The sequence below is a fragment of the Rhagoletis pomonella genome, unplaced genomic scaffold (genome assembly GCF_013731165.1).
Source record: "Rhagoletis pomonella isolate Grant_MI unplaced genomic scaffold, Rhpom_1.0 Rhpom_scaffold_00007, whole genome shotgun sequence".
NCBI lineage: Eukaryota > Metazoa > Arthropoda > Insecta > Diptera > Tephritidae > Rhagoletis > Rhagoletis pomonella.
Window position 1 is genome coordinate 46,617,923 of NW_023458561.1, and position 26,377 is coordinate 46,644,299.

Consider the following 26,377-nt stretch of genomic DNA (forward strand, 5'->3'; position numbering starts at 1 on the left):
GGGGGGAGAAAACAGTTACACAACTTAATAGGTGTATTATGGCATTTCTTCTATTATTCGCTTTTATGCCTCTACGAGGGGTAGTAAGCATCCACTGCTAAGGGATTTCAAATTTTTTTATTTCTATTTTTTTTTTAGAACATTCTTATTTACGTGTATATTGTTCCGCCTGGCGCACTAAAACTGATATTTACCAAGTTCTTTACCTGCTGTGCCCATATTCAGTATACTAATCTCGCCAAAATAGGAACCTGCCTTCAGTGAAGCCATCACCGTCTTCCCATTGTCGGCGACCACCTGCAGACGGCCACGATTCACTATGTACATTTCCTTGCCAACCTCACCTGTATCGGCGGTTGATTAGCACAAATGTAGTTGCCGGCCGATAAGAGTGATGGCATGCAATGGTGGTTGGATAAGGACACCGAGTGTTTACAGTAACGCCGAATTGTCACCGATCAAGTAGAGTAGAGTAGAGTAGAGTAGAGTGAAGGGGAGCGGGTGAGCGGGTTTTGTGTTGATTTCAGTGGTTTGCGGTCGTCGAGTGTTGATTGTTCGTTTTGCGAGTCGGTCCAGTGGGTGGCGATCATTCATAGTTGGCGGCCAAGTGTGTATGAGGTGGGGAAGAGCAGTAAAGATAGTAGCATTAAGTGTCATAGCAATCGAGAAACGTGCAAAATCCCAATGGTGTGGTTAAGATGTTCAAGCGGGTGATTTATTGTTAGTATGAGAGTGGTGTCGTTTCCGTTGTGGTGCCATTTGTTTCCAATCACACGCGTACATAGGAAATGAGCAATTGAGGCAGCAGTAGACAGAGGCCGGAGGAAAGCCAGCAGACCGTTCATTAACGTTGTCGTTGTCGTCGTCGTCATCGTCGAGTGAAGCAGGACATTTTCATTTGTGTTTGTATAAGAAGCAAACGTGCACACAACCACATACAAGCACGAGGGTAGTGAGTGTTATTTGACAGTTTGTTTGGCAGCAGAATTTTGTAACCAAAATGCAGCGCGCAATTCATTAGCCAACATGTGAGGATGATGAGTAGTCGGTTGGCCGGTCAATCCAGCATAGCGTTAGTGCGCATAAGTATGTATTCCCATGCATGCGAGGATGGGTGTTGTATTCGTACGTATATTCGCATTGTTGCGTTGTTAAAATTTCGTGTAAATTTACAATTTTCCAATTTCCGCCCATTTTGTGCGCATTGTTGTTGTTGTTGTTAATTCACAGTTGGCAGCGCAATTAGGGTTGCGACAAAAACACCAAATCGAATGTTAAACAGTTTGTTGTTACAGCGTGCGATGGACCCACAAATAGCGATTAGGCGAGGCGGCATTGTCATTGTGGAGGGTAGCAGCGATTAGAATAGATGAAATGAAAATATTTGTTAGTAAATGTGTGCTTCCAGAAGCTATCAAAGAAACACGCATATGCAAACTGAGCATTTGATAAAAATAAGCAATAGCTCGAGATTCAGTTAATACTATTTATTTTTTATAAATAAATATTTGTATTGAAAAAATTTCTTTTTGTAGATGTTTAAATTTTTGAAACGTGTAAGGCAGCAATGAACTGCGGCGAATGGAAATATTACCTTCCGATACTTAACGATACTTAGGAGTTGAGCTGAACTACCAGACGACAAGCGCAGAAGAAGCGCTGAAGCTTTACCTCGACGCTGTACCGTGAGAATTTACTGGTCTTGTGCCTGGGGACTACGCTGCTTTCTATTTTAAACTACTGGAGAAAAGTTGACTACTCGAACCGATTAACTATCTAAGCCCCCAAATTAAGGAGGTTTCGTATCGCTAGCTAGCTTTAACCTCCGTAGACGGTAGTATATCCCGAGAACTTGGAAGTTTTCGAGGGTCACATTAGTTCCAAAAATGTTCATGTGCTTCCGAAGCATTTCTAACGAACCAGTCACTCTTACTACCTATTATCCTCTTGATAGGCGGAGTGATCTATGTATATGTAAGGAAAAAATGTTGCCGGGGGCCATTGAGTCTCTCTCAGCACGCCTGCCTGATCAGTGGAATCTACTTTGTACACAATTCTTAAAGTTATAGATTTAATTTTTAAGAATAAAAGAACAAAGACTTCCTCGGTAAGGAACCAAACAAATTTTATCAAAATGCACACATGCAGCATTTTCAATCTTGTTCACCATAAGCTCGATAGTCAGTTAGTATCCTGGTCCATAGTGGAAGGTTAAATATTTAGCAATTTTTGGTTTTTATTCAGAGCTTTAGAGATTTTCTCGGACTTTTTTTTTGTGTTTCGGAAATTGGCGCAAATCTTCTGATTTTTTCTGAAATGTTTAGATGCAATTGTATAGCTAAGTTTTAGTTCTGGTTTTTATGAATGTCTTAAAAATAAACGAGAACAATTGTCGGTTCAATTCTAATTAAAAAATGGCGAATTTGCCCTTAATTAAAAAAAGTCAACAAGAAGAGGCGTTTCTTGATCCATATTTTACTACTATTTGGGAACTATAAATTTGTACCCCTTTATTTCCGCTATCAGTCTATGCGCAGAGATTAACCTGCGTAGGAATTATCGAAGGTAGGGGATGCTTATACTTAGTGATAATCAGGTGACACTTATGGCTCTCCTATCCTTCGAAGTCAAATCCTCATTGCTCTTGCATCGAGAAGCTTAATGTCCTTACTGGGCATAATACCATTTGGATACCAGGAAATATAGGCGTCGAAGGAAATGAAGAAGCTGATCAGCTAGCCTGACCCGTTGCTGCCTCGACCCCGGTAGGGCCGGAACCCTTCCTTGCGGTGGGTCCCAATACAATAAAGGAGGCACCCGTGAAGAAAACAATGAACTGAAGGAACTGCATTGGCAAAACATCACGGGACTTTGTCAAGCCAAAGCTTATTAGTGGGGTACAATCCAAAGAGATACCGGGTTCTTATAAGCCTCCCCTTCTCTTGAGCGCGAACCCGTTTCACGAAGAAGGGAGGGCTGTTAAGGACATATGTGGCCAATAGAAGAGCACACACACCTCCTCCACCGCCGGTCTAATCTAAAATACATAGTGTCTCTGGTGCTGGATTCAGTGTTGTGATAAGCTAATGCACAATAGATCTACCGGTTGTACTGCTTACCCTACCCATCTACTCCTTTATTAAGGGGCATACTTTAAAACAGCAGAAGGGGAAAAAACCTAAACTCAATCGTTTATTTTCTGCAAAAAAAATCTTTTTTTTAGATATAAAGATTTCCAAAACTTGCCTATAGATTTAAAGCTCTTCTTGAACAAAACAAAAATAAAGGTAATACAAATTTAATGAAGCTAAACATATAACTTATTTAGAATGGGGGATAAAGCAGTCAGCGAACATTTACTTGATTTCTTAATTAAATCAAACAGTTCGATAGTAAGCTGTCGTGGAAAGTAAATTTGAAGGAGAGTGTGAAGAAGGCCTCAGTGGTACTCTATGCATGCAAGAGTATATTGGGTAGACAGCAATGGAGAAGTAAAGAAAGACGACAAAGAATATGACGTCAATAACTGCAACCAGTCTTTGTTCCACGGGACAATTTTCGTGCAGGTCTACGGCCACAGTAGTATAGCATTAAACTTACCCCAGTTGTCACAACAGTCGGGTCTAAGTAACCGGAACAACCCAGATTTATATCTGGCCAAGGACTGTGACTCCAGCAACACTCGTCAAAAATTCTTTGGGGAATCTGTTTGCTGTTACAACAACAACAACACGAAAGTTATCCGGAAGGATTAACTACAGGATCCCGGTTCGCCCTTTGGGACGAACTTCGAAGCCAGTAAAGAGGTCAAAGGGTAGCGTGAGGGCACGAAGAGTGCTGGCATCTGTTCACACAGACGGGTCGAAGACTGAGAACGGCATAGGGGCGGTCGTCGTCTAAGCGAGGTTTGGTCTCAACAAATGCTATAAGTTGCCGAACTAATGCAACATTTTGCATCCGGAAGTATTGGACATAAGGAGAGCATCGGAGCTACTATTCACCAACCTAGTGAATAAACAGGTGAACAGTCGGGCTGAGACAAAACCGCTCCTATGGCACAGCACTTCCTCAAGAAAAGTGGCGGAGTGCGGGGCAGCTCTGGATTTGCCTTATATCGGTGCTGAAGCCCACTGGTTCTGGGTTTCACAGCCCACCTGTGTAGCGGAAAACTAAGAAGAAGATCGGCCTACCATACATACAAATCTGAGGTCCGTTGACCTCCACAATGTCAGGTTCGAGGTCATTTGAGGGTCAAATAGGAAAAAGATTTATTCAATAAAAATTATAAAAATTATTCTTTTAGTCTTGTTTTTTGTTGCTTAAGTCGAATATGTGGCACCCTTGATTCTTCAAGGTCATCTAGAGGTCATGTCAAGGTCAACTCAAGGTCAAATTCAGAAGCATTTTCAGGTTTATTCAATGAATTTTTACCCTATTTGTCCTTGAAATGACCTTGAAACTGACGTGGAGAGGGCTAACAGGCCTCGGATGCGCACTCAGTGCGTCAAATAACAAGGGGATATAGAGGTTTGGTTCAATATGCAATTTTTTTTATTATATATTATTATCTAAACCAAACCATTAAAAAAATATATCGAATTAAAAATAAGAAAATGCAACCAGGACAACTAGTTTGTTGTTGTCCTCTGCTAAACTCCAGTCGGAATCTAATTCTTTCTAACACGCAAAAGATGCACATCTATGTTTTGTTAGCAAAAATAACATTTTAAAATTTCAACAAAATATACCAGAAGCCCCAGCCCGTTTCAATTACCAACTGAAATTTAATTTTGGCGCTTACTATCAATTACCATTTAAAGCAATATGGCTACAAATCGATATATACTTATTAGTTGCATATGCGTGCATCTAAGTTTATATGTCTATATGCATATATGTATACATACATATTTATATAGGAGTAAACAAGTGAATCAGTACTTACCCTTTCGACAAATGTAGTCACCGGGTGAGAAGAGTACCGGCCGCAGACGTAGCACCAATTCGCATAGGAAACCCGCTTCGGTATTTTGAAAAATTTCAACTCGCTTAAGTGTATCTAAATGGACGTTAATTGCTATTTCAGCCTGCAAATATGTAATAAGTATACGAATAAGTGAATTAGTGGATGGGCGAGAAAATGGAGTAAAAAAAAGAAAAATAGTTAAAAAATGCTGATAAGAACTGAAATGTGAAAGTCATGCTGGAAATGTGAAATTTCGAAAATACAATTACAAATGTAAATCAACTCAAACGCAATAGTAATTTGGTTGGCAATGTGAGCGCATATATATGTACGTATGTATGAACATACACACACGCTAAGCTAAGTGGACTTGAAATGTGAAGCGTGTATGTAGGTAGGTATGTGTATATGCATAAGCATTAAATCGCTCATTACGTCAGCAGTAGGCAAACAGAGCATTAAAAAAAAAACAGAAAAAAAAGAATTTGCCAAATGATACCACATTTCGAATTTCCGAACGCCAATAGCCAATAGCCAATAGCCAATGGCCAATGGCCAATAACCAACAACTGAGTTCTAGCCGTTCATTTTATAAAATGCCAAAAGTCGTGCGTGTAGTAAGGGTATATATGTAGATATGCAGCGACCAGGCATTTGAGCATGGAAAGTGTGTGCAATGTCCTTTTACCAGCATTTGATTATACGCAACATCATAAATATTTCCCATTGCAATGGCTGCAAATTCGAAGTGAAAGCAATGCAATTTCATGCGCTTGCTCGGTGCTATTTATAGCTGCTTATAAATGACGCACAAATACATGCGTATGTGCATATGTATGTATGTATGTATGTATGGGTGCATTTGTATTCGCGCATGTGTTTGACCATATTTACCTTTAATTTATCAGGAAGACAGGATACAGCTCGCTCCTCGTCGGAACACTTTTGGGTCAGCCACAGGTAATCGAACCATTTAATGACTTTCACCTGCAGATGATTGGGCACACGACGCATACGCATATACGTTTTCACGCCATCCAGTTTGGCTGCATTCGATGCATTCAACGAGTAGCAGCATTAATAGTAGTTGTTGCATATTCATGGGGTGTTGTTGTATTGATGGCATGTTGTTATATTGAAACATTGCATGTAGTCCGTAGCGTTACAGTTACACATTGGCATCCGCAGTTCGTACATCAGCGTGTTCATTCAAAGTGTAAGCCATCAAGGAAATTTGCAATTCAAATACAATTTTTTGGGTTTCGTTGGGCAAGCGAACAAGTGAGCGTTTGTAAAAAATAAGTAGGATTGGATTAGTGAGTTTATTATTTTATTAAAAAATTGCAAATATATATATATATATATATATATATTTACTATATACCATAAATATAACATTTTTAAAATCAGTTAATTCTACATAGATACTTGTGGATGTAAATACTTGGCGTAAAGCAGTAGAAATTTGTAATGCGAAGAATTCAACAAATTTCCAGAAATTCAATCTTATATTTTGTGCATATGTACAGATTTCCTCATCGCCACATTATGGGCAAAATCTCTTATTTATTTTCAAAATTGTAGATATTCGGTTGGAAAGAAGATAATGAAATTAAAATTTTTGGAGCTTGAAGCCAAAAGTTCATGGAATATACTATATATAGGAAAAATATAGAGAAATCGCAACAATGGAAATTTAACCTCAAAAGTATCGAACAAAGTATATTTTATTGAAAAAAAAAAAATGTTTGTTACTTTTTCACGCTGAAACGGGAGAACAGATTTAAATAAAATCAGGCACATAGACGGTTTATAATCTAGATTGAAATAACGAATACGCTTCGCTGCTTATATAACTGACGATTTTCGTTCATCGTATCAAGTTGAAAAAAAATATGCTTTCATAGAAAAAAATGCATCTAATGGAGATTTCGTTTCTATCAAAAGAATGTCGCCTTTTGATTGCGCCTTTCTCTTTTCGTGTTCGATTCTAAAATAAAAGCAAACGGTGAGATAATTTTGCGCTTTGAAGCTTTGTCAGGGGAGTTGGGCTGCGACTAATTTATTTCTCGTAATTGATTGTCAAATTGAACGATTCCTTGTTTTATTTGTATGAAATATAAACCAGAAAATAATATTAAACTCATACGCCATGAAGGCCCGCGTTTAATGCCACTTCATCAGAAAATAAAAAAATTCTAGTTTAAAAAACTGAAACCTCGCTATTATCATTTCCATACGTACAGTCATCAGGTATGTAACTTTAGAATACAAATTGCTGCATCTTTTAGGCGCATCAATATGACATAGTTACATCCCGATCTAATAAAAGGAAGGTAAAAACAATCGATTGCGCTAAAGCAATTAGTCGCAGCGTAGTACTTCCCTCGAAAATTACTTAAAAAATGTCTTTCTCTACAAAACGGTATTATTTTAATTTTGGCACGACGTATGAGGGCACAACTAATAATTGTGCCAAATTGAATGGCATATATTAATATATTATACTTTGGCCATTTAAATAGGTGGCATCTATCTTCAAAAATATTTTCAAAATCAAACTTTCTTATCTCGTTTTCGTCCATCATCTATATGGTAATGTCATTTGACAAACTAATTTCGATTGTCAAACAGATAGCAACCCCTTTCAACCTTCAAGATAGATAAAAATAATGTTTGCCCAAAGTTCGTCATTTGTAATTGATTTTTAAGATACAATTTTGATAGTGAACCTTTGGGACAAAAAAAAAATGCTGTCATCAAAAAAAAATTTGTTAATGGGCACGTTCAGAAGGCGCAACAGCTCAGTAACTGGTGCGATTGCACCTTCTGAACGCTCTGTTGTGTACTTCTGATCAACTGAATAGTTGCGTGTTAAATAATCGTAAAATTTTTCTGATCATTTGAGACAACATGTTGGTGTGTACCTTTGAGAGTTGAATTTGACAGCTAATGTATCAAGTCGTTCAGAAGACGCATAACGATCACTGATTTTTTTTTAACAACGGTTGCGCTCAACTGCTGCGTCTTCTGAACCTACCCAATTTAAAATGAAATTTTTGCTAAAGAAACAGCAGTATTAGATAAAAATATCCTTAAAGACTAAATAATACCATACACCAGCATCGAAACATCCACAGAACCATTTGGGTGTCCCCTGATCGAAGACGAAAACCAAATTGATAATGTTGTGATAGGCGCGACAAAAACTCGAATTCGGAAAGCTACAGTCACAAAAGATGAGTGAGAACTTTCGCAGTCTACTCTGAATCCTGCTTAAACAAGAAACTTGTCATCGACCGGATATAAATGAGAGTGGGAATATATTTCTCAATCTCTTCTTGTCGCTGCGGAATAAGTGGTTGGCTACTACACACCACCCATGCAGGAAGAGCTGGTATGAGGAAAAGTGCCGTACAGCTTCTGCAGAGAAATAGGCATCATTCAAAAGGCCATCTTGGGGTAAATTCAGACCCACGCGACAATTGAGGGGTACCGAGAAAACACAGTGTTTTTTGTTTCTACCAAAATTTTGGACTCCTCTTCAATCTGAAGAATTCCTGGCCTGACATTCTTTCGAAAGTATGAATTCTTTTCATCCTAGAAGTGACGCCAGCGCCGCAGTTCTCATTTATCCTGTGACTAAGAGATAAATAAGTAATTTTAAATCAGAGAATTTCCTGAGCAGTGTTACGTTAATTTAAAATCTCGATTGCATTTCATCCGATGTTTCTTCCTGCCACTGACATTTTGCAATCCACTGCTAACTGCTTGCACCTTGCAACCTACTGCGATTTATAATGAAATGAATGAAGTGCATTTAAAACAAAAAATTGCGAATTTTCGAAGATAAAATGAACAACTTTATTCGCACATTTTTTTGTTAACATATGTATTTTCAGCTTTTTTGGTGTTAAAGCATGCGACGAAGAGCGAAACGGTGTGTGCACAGAAAATCACGTGGAAAGTGTTGCCGAGAGGATGTCGTTGTGGTATTGCCGATATGTCGGCAGGCCCACTAGCGTGCATTTTTAATTGTGACAACATTTCCGGTGATGAGGCACGGCGGAAATGAAATTTTTCAGCAGTTAATGTGTGGATAAATGTGCATGTTGTAATTAAGTACGTAGGCACCTTTAGATGCGTTGCTTGTCTTCTTATATGTATCAGCATGTTGAAAGGTTAATGATGTCGCGACACAAGATCGCTTTAATATTCGCCTTTAACAGGCTCCACGCTATGCATTTACTTATGTATATGAACGCATTTTTAAGTACATATGCATGCAAGGGTATATCTTTATATTAGCAGTTGATATTTTCGTAAATTAAAGGAAAGTTGCAATTTAATGCAATTAGTTCTGTGGAAAACTGATATTCTGTAATGCTACGGTGAAATTCGTAAATTAAGAAATTAAACTAACTTAAAGAATTTTTTTTTTTATTTCGCTTACATACATACATATGTATGTAAATTGGACCGTACCAGATAAAAATTTCGCCGTACACGCCTGAGCCTAAAATATTTTTGGTGTTCTTGTCTCGAGGAAACAATATTTTTGTTGCAAGGTTTATTGACCACAAGTACCCCGCTTTATTACTTACACACAGGATTTAAATTTTTAGTAGCCTAAAGTGCCACCCCAATGTGGTCAAATTATAGCGCCATTTCGGCCTTTATATTTTTCGTCATACTCCTCTATTCGGCGTTCACAGTCGGATCTTAAGGTGTGATATATTTGTTTTCTTGTCCCGGGGATTCAATTTCTTTGTGTCAAAGTTCATTGACCTTACGTACCCCATTCTAATAATTACCCACAAGATCAGTAGAGTTATTTAAAAAAAATGTAGGTGTCACCGAAGAATGTTCGACAAAATAATTTTCTTTTTTAATTGGCTTGCGAAAGTACCTTAGGGTGCGTTCACACAGAAAGCCGAGCGGTGTCGAGCGAAGAAAGGCGGAGCGAAGCGAACCTCCAGGTGTTCACACTGCACGAGGCGGCGCGGAGCTTTTTGAATGGATTCGACTACAAAGATACCACAAAACTTGCCGTTCTTATTTGAATGTTTTGATACTTTGTTTGCAGCAGTGTCATGAAGCAGAAAAATTATATAGAAAACTCAAAATCAAAACTGCTTTGCTTTCAGCTCCAAAACGCTTCTGAAAGAACTTGCTGTATGAACACTTTCATATAGCTGCAGCAATTTGAAAGCTTCACTGCGATCGGAACGGCTTCTCTCGGCTCGGCTCCGCTTTCTGTGTGAACGTACCCTTAAGCTGAAATCCCACGATTGCCGCAATACACCAATTATTGCCTCATTTTATGCCCCAATCGTGTGATTTCACAATAAATTGACTCATGCGGCAATAGAGGCCGATATTGTGCTTACAATGCCCAATCAAATACAACCCACTTGCGGCAATCGTGTGAGAGCTCGATTGGCAATCATGGGGCAATGAAAATTTCAAAATTGCGGCAATATTTATTGTGTTCTTGTGCGGCAATTGAAGTGAACAATACACAACAATATTTAGGCTGTTATGTATTTATAATTTACTTTTTTGCTTCCTTCTGTGTCCAAAAATCACGGAAATGAATATCCTTGTTTTCGGAAGAAACATAACTTTTAATTTAATTTGTATTCAAATTATAATTTATCTTGAAGTCCGATGACGGAATCTTTGCTGCGATCTATACCACCACAAGCAAAACTCATACGAGAAGAATACGAAAGGTATTTTATGTCACCAATTGGCAAACTGCCATGACAGTATAAATTTATTAAAAAGTTCCATACAGCCCAGACGAAACGGTAGAACCTCAACATTTTGACCAGTTTTGACTATTTTTCTTCTATTTATTTAGTGTTCATTATTTTTCTATAAAAGTATAGCTCGTTGTCTAACAAAAACCGCATAAATTGCAAGCTTTATACAAAAATTATAAAAATTTCTTACATTTTTGAACACAATTGCAAGGTTTTTAATTTCGATTTCTAGAAAAAAAAATTGTTATTCAGTTTTATAGCTCATTAAAATTTAGTACAATAAGGTGCAAGTTTGAAGTTGCTAAAAAATCCTGTCGATTTTTTATAATTTTTTTGCACAACAAATTTTTTTCTAGAAATCCAAATTATAAACCATTGAATTGTGATCAAAAGTTTAAGAAATGTTTATAATTGTTGTATAAATTTGAAATTTTTATTTATTTGATTTTACTTGTAATTAATAAAAAAGCAAAATTAAAAAGAAAACCAAAATTAAAAAGAAAACTCTTGTAACTTGAACTCCACATATTTAGCACGTTGCAGTTATCGTCGAAAAATAAAAAAAACTGTACACTCAAACTTCTAAATAAATGCGTCAGTTTTCATTAGGCTCAAGTTGTTGCTTCTTTGCTTTCAAACAACAAATATGCATAAAATGAGCCCACAATATATAAATTAGATGAAATTTTCTTTTTTTTAAGAATACGCCAGTTTTACACAACAAAGAACAAAACAGAATTTAGAAGTCAGCGCAACATCTTATTGTCACGATTTCCGCATGCTAGAACAATCGTGTGATAAATTTGGGGCAATTATTGTCACTATATTGATTTTCACCAACTTGCGGCAATCAAAATTGTATAAAAAGAGGCAACCGTGTGACTGTACAGCATTTGATTGGGACAATTTTTTTATTGTGCTCCAATACAGCACAATAAAAATTGTTCCAGATTGGTGCATTTGCACCAATTGTTAGAAGGTGGCACGGTGTAATGTACATACATACATATTTTGTTTATGTCTATGTATGTTAAGGCTCTAAAGAAAACTCTACATTTTCCCATCCTTCTACGTAAATGTCCTGGCAACCGCGTATCGGTTTGTATCGAGGCCCAGATATTTTTGTACTACCTCTTTACTATGTAAAGTTACGGCAGATGTTCACAGATAGGGAGGTTAAAGGCAACGCCTACATTATGTACATTAGTGGTGCTCTGCTTATGCGTGGAGGACTGCGGGTCGGTCACTACATGCTACGAGGGTGTGCCCGAAGTGGCCCTAAGGAGACGGCCCGCACGTTTCTTGTCAACCGGGAGCGACGTTCCCTCTGGTGGTTTAGTCATGCCGGTTTCCCTAGAGGTTACTTTCCTACGGGAGCTTAGCCGTTCATGCAGAAACCTGAAAACGATAGTGGGGACGGGCAGGCTCTTTTGGCACCGTCTAGCCTACTCGTGCAGGTTCATTGGGCACCTACTGAGACGAGACCTTCTGGTTATCAGAAAAAAAGGGGAGGTCGAAGACGGCAGAAACCCTTGCCAAAGCAAGCCCAACTTTGGATCCGCCAGGCGCCGTCAGAATACTGTGAGAGAGCTATAGACTGCAATCCATCCAATAGGCACAGTGGCGCACAACAATCTGGATTAGGGGGAGGGTAGAATATAACTCTCCGGGTTTAGATCCATAGTGTTCTGTGAAAACAGGGTAGCAATGTCGGTATTCGTTTAGGTCACGTCCAAGTGGCTTTGTGGATGTTTAGATGTCGGCGTCTGGTACTATTTTCATATTCCCTGCCGGTGGTGTTATGAAGACTGAAGTTTCTGTCAGTAGAACAAAGTATGCATTCTTTATCCACCTTAACGTTGCAAAGGTGTTCAGTTACCCTAGGTATTTTATATATTTTTACTGGATTAAACTTTTGTTAGGTGGCGGGTCCGAACGACCTATAGCTGGGAGAATACACTTTTGTATGAGGCCTTAAGCTCCAGAGTAGCCTAACTGACATTTCGATAAAAGTTAAGGTGCACCTTAAAATGCATTGCAAGAATCGAAACTGCAACAGTCCGAGGCACGACCTATTAGTTTTCTTTTACTATAATATAAAGTAGCACGTAGGTGCAAAATACTTTTTAGTAAAGGACCGCATTTATTTTTTGTAGATCCTTCTTTCTCATATTACTAAAAAATTTGTTTCTGTAGATAGAATCCTCGGGCCCTCATGGCCTCATATAGCAATCCGCGTGTTCCAAATAGACTTACTACTACTACTATTGAACAGACTGCCGATAACTTCTGTTAGCCCTTAAACCGAGTAAATGGAAGAGGCTGCACCGAAGCTCCTTATCTCTCTGCCTTGATTAATGATTCTACACGGATTGATTACCGCATCTTACACATGGGTTACTCACGTTGCCCAGACGTGCGAACGAGGACGCAGGAGCCAGGATTGAGTGTAGCCGTGCAACTGTAACTGCATACCCAGAAAAGCGACTCCACCCCATGGCACACTAATGTAAATATACACATGCATAAAAATATTAATAGAAAACTGTGCATAGAAATTTTATTTCCCTTTGTAATTTTTAATAACTTTTGCGTTGTTATAAATCAGTGAATGAAAGCATGGCTGAAAGGCATGTCAAATACGACAAAATCGAGGTAAATTAATTTTGAAAATTTAATAATCCAATTGTATACAAGCAAATTTGTATAAACATTCATACATATGTAGGTAAATACGAACACATTTCTATAACCAACTAAGCAAAAGGTGTAAAACTCACCGATTGCCACCAGCTTTGTATTCGGGTAGAAAGTAAAATGTACCAAACGGTATTTAGAGTTTATTTCAGACAACTTAGAAAATATTTAAATCCACTTTTTACAAGCGAAAGATAGCCTCCTTTAAAGTTATAAAAAAATGTTTGCGAACTCAGGTTTTGAATGCGAAATGGCAATTTATGCAATTAATTTTTGTCTGAAACTGAGAACTTTTGTATCGAATCAAAGTAGACTACTGAATGCTGTTTGGAAAATTATCTTAATTATCAGTACTATGGACACGTCCGAAGAGAGTTTATAAATTCTTTTTGTTTCAGTTTAGTGGCTTAGATTGCAATTTTTCTTAACACAGGAATAAATTTGAAGGCACAATTGCATAGTTTCCCTCCAGTACTGCTGGAGTCAATCGCTACTTTTTAACCGCTACTGCACCGACTCTTAGATAAGTAGCTACTCTATTAACCCGTGGTAGTGCACATGGTAATGCAGACTCGAACCAGTCGACAGCAGAATAGCGAAAAACTACGACAGAGGGCGCCCATAAATCACTCAAGTGACTACTTAAGTAACTCCCGGTAGTGCAGAGAGAGCTGATGGTGACTACCGCCTAGGACATTGCCTTGAAAAAGTAATCGCTGAAATACACTGCAAGTAGTCGGTCGGTAATTGACGGAGTTTACCAGGTAGCTACCGATTCATCAGTCCTGTAGTCGCTCGCCCGTACTGCAGGGTTGTATTAATAATACTACACTTATCTTCGCATACAATTCCTCTCAATGAAAATTAAATTTTAAAGACATAGAGACCCGTCGATAAATGAAATTCGACTAATAATTTTGTCTCCACTAACTAAAAATGTTTAGTGGGTTGTATTTTTTGGCAGACTTTGAAAGATTTTGTGTGCTTCAGTTTCCACAGAATATCGCGTTTGTACGCATTTACATAGGTATGTACATATATGTACGTAAGTATGTATGCGTGAATACTCCTTCCCATATTAGTTTGCATATTTGCTTGTTTTGCTCATACATTAACTTTGCCTAAAATTCTGCCAATTTTCGGGCAGAGTCCAATGGCTGGCTGCCAGTGACAGTTATGAAATAAAATCACAAATAGACAAATGCAAAAAAAAAAAAACTGAAATGCTTGCAGCCAGAATAGCTTTCACGGTGCAAATAATAGTTGACTGCAAATAGAGGAAGTTGTTGGAAAAGAGTTAAATGAGACGCGGTACGAATGGGAATCTGAAAATATGCAGGGCAGTGTACGCAATGGGTTCGAGTTTCATTTCAGAAACATACAAAAGATGAGTTTTTTTTAACAGCGGCAAGGAAAACCTTTGAGATAATATCTAAGAGCCCTTTTTGCAGTAGTGGCTTGACTCACATTCGGCACAATTTTTGTAGAGAAAATTTAGAGTTAATTTCTGTATGTGTTAGTGTATGGGTTAAGGTATTGAAGCGGGTTTTATCTAGAAGGGAATGGAGAAGGGGCGAACTGAAGATAAGGAAGCTATCTATGTCACACTGATGGATGAAAGATGGTCTGCGGTGTGTGGGGATAGGAGTCTATTCCGCGGATCTGGGTGTCAATCAGTCCCTGCGGCTGTAGAAAGAAGCCAGAATATTTCAACCCGAAGCCAAGTTCCCTTTAAGGACTTTGAAACCACTCGTGTCTTTTGATGACGAATGTAAAAAGAAGTTGTACTCCATTGCAAAATCGAACCACCATGTACTCACGTGAGTATCGGGGCACCGCCATGTTCAAGGCAACGAACTGCCTGATGATTTGGCGAATTGCGGTTCTTTCAAACGTCCAATTGGATCGGATCCGATTAAAGGGCCTAACATATCAGGAAATATCAAGTAGCTCAAGGAAGGGACTGATTATGGGTCGCTGTCCATGATATCATCGACGATCCACTGTGTACATCTTACTTGGAGGTAGAGGAATGAAAATGAGCAGCTCATACGCCTTCCCACAATTCGATTACACATTTGTGGATCAGACGCAATGGGAATCGACGAGTTAGATTTCATTTTGCCAAACTAAAAAGAGTCATCAAATGTTGGGTTAGGTAAGGTAAGGTTCGTTGAGGTTAGCACTACTTAAGACCTATACTCACAGGCCATATAGACCCATTGTGATGCACAGGAGAGGATTTCGCCAGACCTACTATGTACATGTCTTCAAAACATCCTGTTTTTTCGAAAATCCAACAGATTCTCTAATGGAATTTATCAGAAGCTGTTTCAGTTCTCGTATTTTTGGGGTCGACAACGTTCCGGTACGAATATTGGGATATGATAGCAGCCTAACTGTCCACATCGAATGCATGGTTTGACGGAGCTAAGTCGATCATGTTTACCAGCCTTGCTACCATGGCAAATGCGTTTATCTCAGCCAAAAATGTGCTCCAATCATATGGGAGTTTATAGGACTTTCTCACAGACAGTTCATGTAAAAAAAAACACCAGATCCTATTCTAAAGTAATTTTTATTTTGAAGCCAGCTGTGAAGATCGCAATCTCAACATTGCTTGGAACGTTGAAGTTCCCTGTGACTTTTTCCTATAAAATTGATTTCGAAGTTGTGGTAGAAGTCAACTACCGTTATCTGATAATCGCATCTTCTGTACACCACCTCGAATCTATCCCAAATGGAAGCATGAACAGTGAGAAACTAAAATTTTGATTTAAGATTTTCCAACAGGCACTTCTTTGCACATCCGAACCATTCCGCAAATTATTTGCAGCGAAGAGCAAAACTTTGACAATAAAACTTAAACTCTCACATCTGCAAGCGAGGCGACGACAATGTGTGGTCTTCATTAAAATATAAAATTAAAATATGTTAATTTGCTAAAATAGCAGAGAATTAAATAGCCGAACACTAAGAGAGTCAGTCCCAAGTAAAAGTTTTTGCAATATTTTTGAGAGTATTTTAAAAATTTCACGCATCCACATAGTTTACGAGTATTTTCTATTTTAGAGCTTCTGCTATCCACACAAAAGACAAGTTTCAAAGTACTTAAAGCGAATACATAGATATTTTCTTGATATCCTCACACTTGGTTGCGGTTTGCCACCACAATCAAAATTGTCAAGCAATAATACCATTCACTTCTCTCAAGCCGCGCAGAATAGCAAGCTTATCAATGTAGGCTCAACTACTTATAGAGTATGTAAGTAAATGCAGAAGACAACGAACAATTGCTACCCAACTCTCTTGGGAATTGAGTTGAAATGAAGCGCAACATGTGTTCGCGGTGCAACTGCAGGACAATAATGGAAAATCACTGTCAGCCGCAATGTATGTACACCCAAATCGCTTACAATGTTGCCGTCACTCGGCACTTTAAACAGACATATGTACGTATACATGTTTAAGTAAATATTCAATTGTTATTCGCCGCCATCTTGGCCGCCCGCTTGCCACTTTTTCGCTTTGACGATAAGGTGACCCATCCAAGTAAGTTGCCACAGCACAGCATCTGGCGCCACTACTGCAACCACTTGACTCCAGCGAGCAGCAAATCCGAGAATTCATATTGTGTGTTGCTGGCGCAAACTGCTTGCCGCATGCCACAATTGCGATGCAGTTCAATTGATTGTGCAGTTGGTGAGAGGGGAAGCGACAATTTTGCAGTAGTTGAACTCTACTGAATTTAGTTGAACTCGGTTGGCTTACATAAGTGGCGTGCCGCAGTGTGTGTGTGTGTTTTTTTTTTGTGTGGCAAGGCGCGCGCGGTAAAATAAGAAGTTAAAGTCGAAAGTTTTAGTTGCCACTGCGACAGTCGAAATGACGATAAAGTTTGCGGTTGCAGTGGGACCAGTGAATTTTCGGCTCGGTCGCAGGACTACGGCAGTTCAAACTTGTCACTTTGTGTGTTTTTGTGTGAGTAGTGAGTACTATTTACAATTGGTATTCCGACATGGCTTTTTGTTCTACGGATTTTATTGTCTCTGCGGTGACGTACTTGCTGTTTTTCTTGTACATTGTTAAATTCTTAGCTGCTTCAAGTATTAAGCAAATCGTTTTATGCTTCGCTTGCGTATAGATAGTCACTAGGCAGCTATAATATGTATGTATATATATGTACATATATGTATGTGAATCTGCCACTTTGGTGTAGAAAATGTATGTTCGCTAATGGGTATAGGATATTCTTCGCTGGCGAGAGGATAAACGAATGCGCGAGATATGGCTTATTTAAGTTTAAAATAGTTTACAGTTATCCAAGTTAGGCTTTCTTCGGAAAGCTTCCATTTTAAATGAAAGTAAGTATGAGTTCAAGAAAGAACTTCCAAGGTTTTAGAATCTGCTTTGATCGTACACAAAAATACAGTACTGGAACTCTTAAACTGATGCAACCCCTTCAAAAATATTTAAAAAAAAATCTTTAGTATTTGAGAAATAAAGCTAGCTTGCCTGTTTGCTATAATATTTCATTTTACTCAATAAAATTATTTTAATATCAAATTATTTCCTTTAACTTGTTAATTAAATTGATTTTGAACTTCTAACCAAGTGGCAACATTCGTCAACAATTTTTCCGACGTCTTTGGCCCTTGTTCAAACCTCTTACGTTCGACACTCACATTAAAATATTTCATTTAACTAGTTAAACAGATTGATCTTGAATTTTAAATTAGGTGGCAACACTCTTTAAAAATGTTTTCGAAACTAAGCTTTCTTAGGCATCTCGCTGATTTGATTCCCATATAAAATATTTCATGTAATTTCTTGATTAAAATGACTTTGTAATCCAAAATAGGCGGCAAGCCACTAAAAAATCGATTTCGAAATAAATCTATCTCGTTTGATACCCACAAAAAATATTTCATAACGTTGCTCAAAAAATGAATTTCAACATTTCGTACTGGCAGCAACCCTTCTAATCAATGTTATAATATTTTATTTATTGTAATAATTAATTGACTTTGAATTTTTAAAGAGGTGGCAAATCTCTTAAAAAATATTCTATAAAGAATAAACAGGTGGTGGAAAGCTTCTTTCTTAAATAGGCGGCAACCGCCGTCAATAATATTTTCGAAATAATGTTTTCTTAAACCTCTATCGCTTGACAATCATGTAAAAATATCTAATTTAACCTGCTAAATACATTGGATTTAATTTTTTTAACAGTTGGCAACCCTCTGCCAAAATATATTCACAATAAATAGTTTTTGAACCACTTTAGTTAGACCTATATTGTTCTAATACATTAGTGTACTTATTAATTAATTGATTTTAACTTTTGAAACAGGTGGCAGCTCTCCTCAAAACTTATGCTTAACATTAATCCGGATTATAACCTATCCTTGTATTTAAGCGTGAAAGACCAACACTCACGCTTTCATAAACATTCAGAATTAAAATGTTAGAATATTTGGTAGGAGTAGTAAGTTTAGTTTCACCAATCATTTTTAAAACTTTTCAGACTATTAAAATTTAAATTTCCAATTATCCGAACAAAATTATGCCATTGTGCCATTTTCAATTTTAACAGGCTGATAATTTCAAAATTGTTAGGTGCAACCGGGCATAGGATTTTAAGCTTTAAAAGAAAAAAAAAATAAAAAGACTTTTCAATCAAGTTACTTTTTGTTTTGCCCCCAAACTCTGTGAAAGTGTTCATCTTTCTAAATAGTCATCCAATATTTTAGATTTTAACACAACTCTATTGGTGACACGTTTATTTGTATGTATGTACATTAGACTGCATCACTCCCCATTAAAAAAAAAAATATTACTGTTTTCCCATCGTAATTAAAAAAACCTATTAACCTATTTTAAGACTTTCACCGAAATATTTCGGAAAAATATTAAGATTTACATGAGCTGGACCGATTTGAAAATACCTCCAAAAATTGAATTTTTTTTGAATAGAAACAGTTCTTTAATGACAAAACAGTTTAAACTTAAAAAATTTGCATAAAAATGAAAAACAAAAAAATTCAACGGAATCACAATAATGAGATTTTTGAAGCTGTTTTTGAACTTTTTCAAAGGCTAAACTGTACCGATTCATACGTATGAGGTATCATTGGAAAGAAGTTTTCTCGCACTTTTTATTTGTTTGCAAATAAGCTCATTCAGAGCATGAAAGAGAAAGGTAAGACAAACAGTCCTCATTCCATATAGAATTAGGTAGGTATTTGATAAAGAAAAATTGGGACGTGAATAAGTTTTTTTGCAAAGAAATGAAAAGGATATAAAAATACCTTTCCACTGATACCTCACAAGTCAATGTCGATATAGTTTTGGCCCAGCTAATCAAGTTTATCTTAAAGAAATCTTTAAAAAGAGCATCAAAAATCTCATTATTATAATTTCGTTGAAAAAATGTTTGAATATTTTTATGTATGTAGATTTTTAAAGCTTAAACTGTTTTGTCATCTGAAGGGATTTTTTCCGAAAAACCTTTTTATTCACAAAAACTCAATTTTTTCAATCAGTCCAGCTCACGTAAATCTTAGTATTTTTCCGAAATATTTAATATTTATTAGTCTTAAAATATAATAGATTTTGTAATCCCGGCGGAAAAATCGCTATTTTTTTTGTGATATAGTCTAATGTACATAAGTATATTAGACTTTTATCGTCGGGTATAGCACTTTAAGTCTCTCGACAACTTCAGCTCAGTTACCGCTTAACTCACAAAATTGCTGAGAAATGTTTGCATTTGCTGAATAATTTCAGCGATGAAAGGAAGTTATGTGTAATGTGTGAACTACGTGTGAACCATAGGGGACCATTGAGAAGGCACAGGCAGCAGATTTATGTACTAACAGCGCAGCAACAAAGTTTGACAACAGGCAGCTGGAATATAAATTTTAACTTGCTTGCATCTACAGTCGCATGCGTTTATGAATATTGCACTGGCAAAAATTTGTCACACTGCAATACCACTAACACGTGCACACACACACACACACACACACATGCCTAAATAATACTCGTACCGTCTTTTTGTTTAGCCCAGTTGATTGCTAGCAAACATAGAAAAATTGCTGTGAATTGCTTCATTTTATTTTTTCCATTGCTCTTATTGCTTTGTTTCTGCTTTATTGGTGTATATTTCGTGCACATTTCCATTGTTTAGCGCATAGGTATACAAAAAATGCAAACAAACACAGCTTTGCACTCACTCATGCTGGATTATGTGATGGCTGCGACTCATATGGAAGCTGCTGCAATCTTTCAATGTAGATATGTAGTATGTATGTATGTGTGTACGTCGTATGCATGTTTGTTGTCGCTTACAAATCACAGCCACTAAGCAATAATAACTCATACGCCCCGGTGTGTTAGCCCAAATGCACTCAATTCACAAATGCAGCAAGTGTGCTGCTGGCTCACTGCCTCGGTGCTTTGTTTGCAAATTCCTTGCCGAGTTTGGTGCGCGTTTCGTGTCCGACTGCCTAGCCTGGCATCCTTTTGCACGCTGTTTGTTCTTTCTTCTCCAGCTTCCCTCGTGCTCTGCACTTTTTTTATCCGCTTGTGCATTTGAATTTGGGCTCATCGCTGGCTGACACCTTTTCTGCCAAGACTGGGTTTTCACTATTATTTCGAACATTGCGCGCGTTTTTTTTGCGTACATATGTATTCTCTATCCATATTCATATGACTTTTTCCACTTCTTGTCTGTTTCGGTGCATATTGTTCGACATACATGCATACATGAATATTTGCTTATTTATACTTGTGCAATGCTTGGCATTTTTCAACTTTTGCAAAGGCAGTTTTTTGGCCTCTAACACATTTTACCTTCGCTTTGTTTGTCAAATAAATAAAAAGTGGCAAGATCTGTTCTTTTGGGTTTTGTTTACACTGACATTTGTTTAGCTGCACATTTGGAATTATTTACCTAGCTCCAAGGAATTCGGTACGACTGTTTAAGTGAATAATTAAATATAAATTTTTGTTTTCGCCTTCAGACTGAATAAATACATGATAGTTATATAAAATAACTGTGATTTTAAACATCTAAAGGTCGGGCCAGATATGTATGTGACAAATTTAAAGAAATATATATACTTCGAAGGCAATTTTAAAACAGTTGCCACTTATATGAAAGTAAAATTCAGTAAGTTAAAAGAAGTACAACAAGCTTTAAGAAGGCTTTACTTCAAAAATATTTTTGGACAGAGCTGCCACCTTAAAGACAAATTGAAATTTCATATTACTACATGTATGCCACACAAAAGATGTTAAATAAAGTTTTCAAAACAATTTGGAACAGCGTTGCCACCCGTTACTTTTAATAATAAGTTCAACAAAATATTAAATTATTGATGTAAAACGAAACAACTTTAAGAACGCCTAATTTTGAAAATATTTTTGAAGAGAGCTGCCACCTGTTTTAAGTCAAATATGAAAAAGTGCAACTTAAACCGAAAGATTATCAAAGCAGTTTTATTTCGAAAATCATTTTACAGAAGGCTGCCACCCGTTTCACTGTTTTCGCGAAAATATAATTTATTTCCTTTTTTGTTACATTTAATGCAAGAAGCTGTCTGGGCGGACGCGGCGACTAACCAACATCCGGCACAAAGTGAGATCTTTTAACATCTGCCCATTTCCGCCCATTTGAGAAGTACAAAGACAAGCATATTTTCGTGCTTGGGTGCTTGAAACTCTGCTCATTAGCGTTTGTCTAACATCCTCGCATCTTCTAAAATGCTACGTGTACTTAAAGTCTTGAAAGCTTTCGCCAATTTGTTTAACATGATTTCCCCTCTAACGTGAGCCCAAGCCCTCTCGTTCAATAACAGTTGGAGATAGTTTTATGGATTAGCTTATCGGAAAGATGCATGTAAAATAGGGTGGTCCAAAAATGCATGTGAAAAAACAACGTCGGAATTTTTTTATTCTCACCTCCTACGATTGTTCTATATCCAAAAATTTTGAAATCAAAAAAATATTTAGAGGTCGCTCAAAGCACTCATAGTTTTCCATGTATTTTATATGGGAATAAAACTAATTTTCATAGATTTGGTATAGAATTCTTGAAAATCAAATTGAAAAATTGGGGTATATTTGTTTCGATGTAGAAAATTAAAATTCCAATAGATAGATAAACAATTCTTCGACGGATTATAAACAAATAACCTTATATAAATACACTCATGGACAAAAGAATAGGTGCGCAATTCAAAATGATATTGTTTGGGAATAATATACCTAGTTCGATAAATAACAGAAACCATATAAATAAAAGTTTCAAAACTTATAGTCTAGTTAGTCCAGACTTAACTTAACTGACGTAAGAAATCGTGAGTGACTACTCAACACGTCAACTTAGCGAGAGGCGAAAATATTTTGTTTTTGTATTTTCCTTTTCAGTTGATGCTCACTTTGCCGCCTGCAAGCCACATCGAAGAATTTGTGAACAAAAAAAATATTTCGTTGTCCAGTATATTACGTTATGTTACGTAAAATAAATCTAGACTAACTGAGCCTTAGCACAAAAAGGCATATTACCTATTCAGAATTTTTTGAAAATTTTCAAATATGCACTTATGCACTCCATTCAATTTGAAAGTTTAATATTTTTATGAAAACTTTTTGGTAATTTTGACTAACTTTTGTGAACTTTGTGTAAGCTTTCAAACCTTCTTATATGGCTTTTCTTATGAATCGAACTATATTCTGAATCAAAATTATTAAAAATAAATAAATAAACATAAGTTGCAAAGAACGTCATTTTGAATTTTGTACCTATTCTTTTGTTCATGAGTGTACATCTATTTTTTTCACAATTTAAACGTACTATATCTGTTTTTTATTATGGCGAATATTAATGCAAATAACTCCATAATATATTTGGGAATTTTGTCTTGGTTTTTGGCATTAGAAAAACATAAAGATTTGGTTTTTATTCGTATTTTTCGATGCCCTTAGAAATTATTGCAGGATTTTCTGGGATGTTTTGACTATTTACTAAAGTCTGACCGATTCCAATTTTTTTTTCAGGTACCGATGCCGATGCCGATTAATCGGCATATGGGGAAAGAATCGGCCGATGCCGATACCGATTCCATAAAAAATTACAAATAAATGTATTAATTCATAAAATCAGTTCATTTCACGGAGTTAACAAAAAAAAACAAAAGAAAAGAGATAATTGAATTAATTGGCTTGTTATGCAACATTACACACGCATGTATGTACTTACATACATATGCAAGTGTAAAAATATATGTACATATATCACATTTATGTACATTACATAAAACATTTTTTTTTTATGGTGCTAAGCAAAAGATATTTAGGAACATAAAATTTCATTTCGTTTTGTACTAAAATACACTCTTTTGCACTCAATGCATAAGAACTTATATGCTAGGTATGTATGTACATACATACAGTGGTCCACAAAATAAAAGAATTGCGATATTTTTTTACCGATTTTGTCTTTTTTATTTAATGCTTATTCTTTTTTTTATAAAAGTCTAGCTGGTATACAACAAACACCATATAAATTCAGATTTCAAATTTTGTACAAAAATTAGAAAAATTCTGCTTATTTTCACCAAAATTTCAAACTATTTAATCAGAATTTTGGTATGCAGTTTTGTAGACCATTTCATTCTAGTATAATGAAGTGCAAGTTTCAAGCTGCTATAAAATTCCGTTAATTTTTGGCAATTTTTTTTTGCTGGAAGTGTTCTCCATATAAAAGAAAATTGTCGCACATACTTTTGTATGGAAAAAACGTGAAATACCTTCAACAAAAAAAAAAAAATAATTTTTGTGAGCTGTCTGCAAATGTTTTTTAATGTTGGCTGTCGCTTCACCTGAACATTTGAAACGAAATTCCAAGGAATCGGCAAAGAATCGGCGAAAAAAGGCCGATGCCGATGCCGACGCTCAGTTTTGTGCCGATACTAGCCGATGCCGATGCCGATTAATCGGTCGGACTCTACTATTTACCTTTCTTTTGTTTTTGTTTAATCTTCATTATTTGTATACAAAAGTATAGCTCTATACAAAAACCATATAAATAAAAATTTCAAACTGTGTATAAAAGTTGTAAAATTCCACAAACCTTTCGCCTCAATTCCAAGCATTTTATTTAGAAGGATATGTTATTTAGGTATTATACCGATGACCACTTTTAAACTACATGTTAGGAACAGCACAACAGCAGCAAGCGAACGCTGGGGAAACCTCTCCTTCTGGGAAACTGGTGGGCTTACGTGACCTTCTTACGATAGAAAAACTTACATTTGTATTTTTAGGGTTAAAACGGACCGATGTGTCTATTCTCATAAGAATTTACTGTCTAATCGGCACACACGCCTCGACGTTCGGAGTGCATATGCGAAGAAGAAGAGTGCACAGCAACTTATATAGGAATACCCAGCACTCAGCAGGAGACGACTACAGATATTCGGAAAGCTCTCTCTACAAGACCTTGCATTATCGAAGTTTACTACGTTAACGGAAAGGTTTCATCCCAAGTATGTGTCGCAATATCACAGTGCCCTTTTGGCCTCTTCTTGGCCTAGGTATAGAGGGAATCACTTTCTCTATGAGAACAGTTTTGTAAATTTAATAGTTTTGGATTTGAACTTACGAAAATTTTCTTTTCCGTTGACAGGACTTCGTTATATGATAAAAGAAAAGTTTTGACCAAAATTCATTCGAATCAAAAATGGTTGTTTTCAATCATTAGTAGATTTGACAAGGATTGAACCGGTAAGCAAACCATGCAAACGACTTCGGCGTCCGCGATAGCCGAGTGGCCAGAACTGTGTAATTACTTTGTCGGTAAAACAATATTGCATAAAAAATCCATACAAATTTGCTCGCATAATTGAACCCGGTTAATTGGTTTCCCCATATAATTGGTTAAAATAATCGTGGCAATGAAAGAGATATACCTTAAATTTTCCTCCGTTAATTGTTTCTTACATTTATTTTATTTTTTTAGAACAATTATCTCTAAAAAATGAGGACAAGCATACATAGTACTTACGTATGAACAATAATATATAAATATAAATTGTTTTTATTCCTAATATTTTTTCGTTTAAAGTTTAAACTAATATAAATATCATTAAATTTAGAATGTCACATGCATTTTCTTTTAATTGATTTGGTTGTCCAATTTAGCGAAATTTCTGTATGTAATTGAACTCGAACTGGTCAATTAAACGAGTATCGGTTAATTAATTCCCCGGTTAATAGTTGTGCAATTTTTGATTTGCAATTATGTGGGGAAAACTGTAGAAGGCAGTAGAAGCCAGGCTCGATGCCTACTCCTAGCAATTCCTAAAAGTCATATGTATAAATTTATATATGGGATAGTCTCTCTGAACGTTAACCCCCACTGCCCATTTTTCGTTTAACTTAAAACTTTTTTAAAGATATGTAATATTCATTAAAAAACGCACGCTTTCCAATGCCGAGTGGTAAAATAAAGTGACGGTCAATTTCAAGGCCATCTCTAGGTCAACATGATTCTTTTAACTGGCAACTCCCTTTCTTATATCAAATTCAGAAAGAACGGAAAATTTTTCGTTCATTACTACGACTAGTAAATTTGGCGAAAAAAAAAACATATTGACTAGGAAGATTGACGCTTCATAAAATCCTGACGGTCAAATGAACACCACACATGATATGCTATTTGAACGTAGAATTTTACGTTCTTTCTGAATTCAGCATTGGAAAGCTTGTGTGTTTTGTTCACGAGTTTTACATATTTTTAGAAAAATTTTAAGTGAAAAGCAAAATGGGCAGAGTAGGGGAAACGTTCAGAAAGAAATTTTTTAATATATATTTATATTTTATTTTTTATTTATGTTAATTTACATACAAAATTATTTCAAGTGATAGTTCAACTACAAAA

The 26,377-nt window shown here is 36.5% G+C and overlaps 1 protein-coding gene across 1 annotated transcript in view; it reads right to left on the reverse strand.

The window, feature by feature from the left end:
* Positions 1-206: 206 nt before the first annotated feature.
* Positions 207-26,377, reverse strand: part of LOC118742924 (cyclic nucleotide-gated cation channel alpha-3) — a gene marked incomplete at its 3' end in the record, with an annotated part of 412,477 nt that continues 386,306 nt past the window's right edge. Inside the window, 3 exon segments of the mRNA XM_036475352.1 lie at positions 207-344; positions 4,946-5,087; positions 5,861-6,012. Coding sequence (XP_036331245.1) covers positions 207-344; positions 4,946-5,087; positions 5,861-6,012 — 432 coding nt within the window.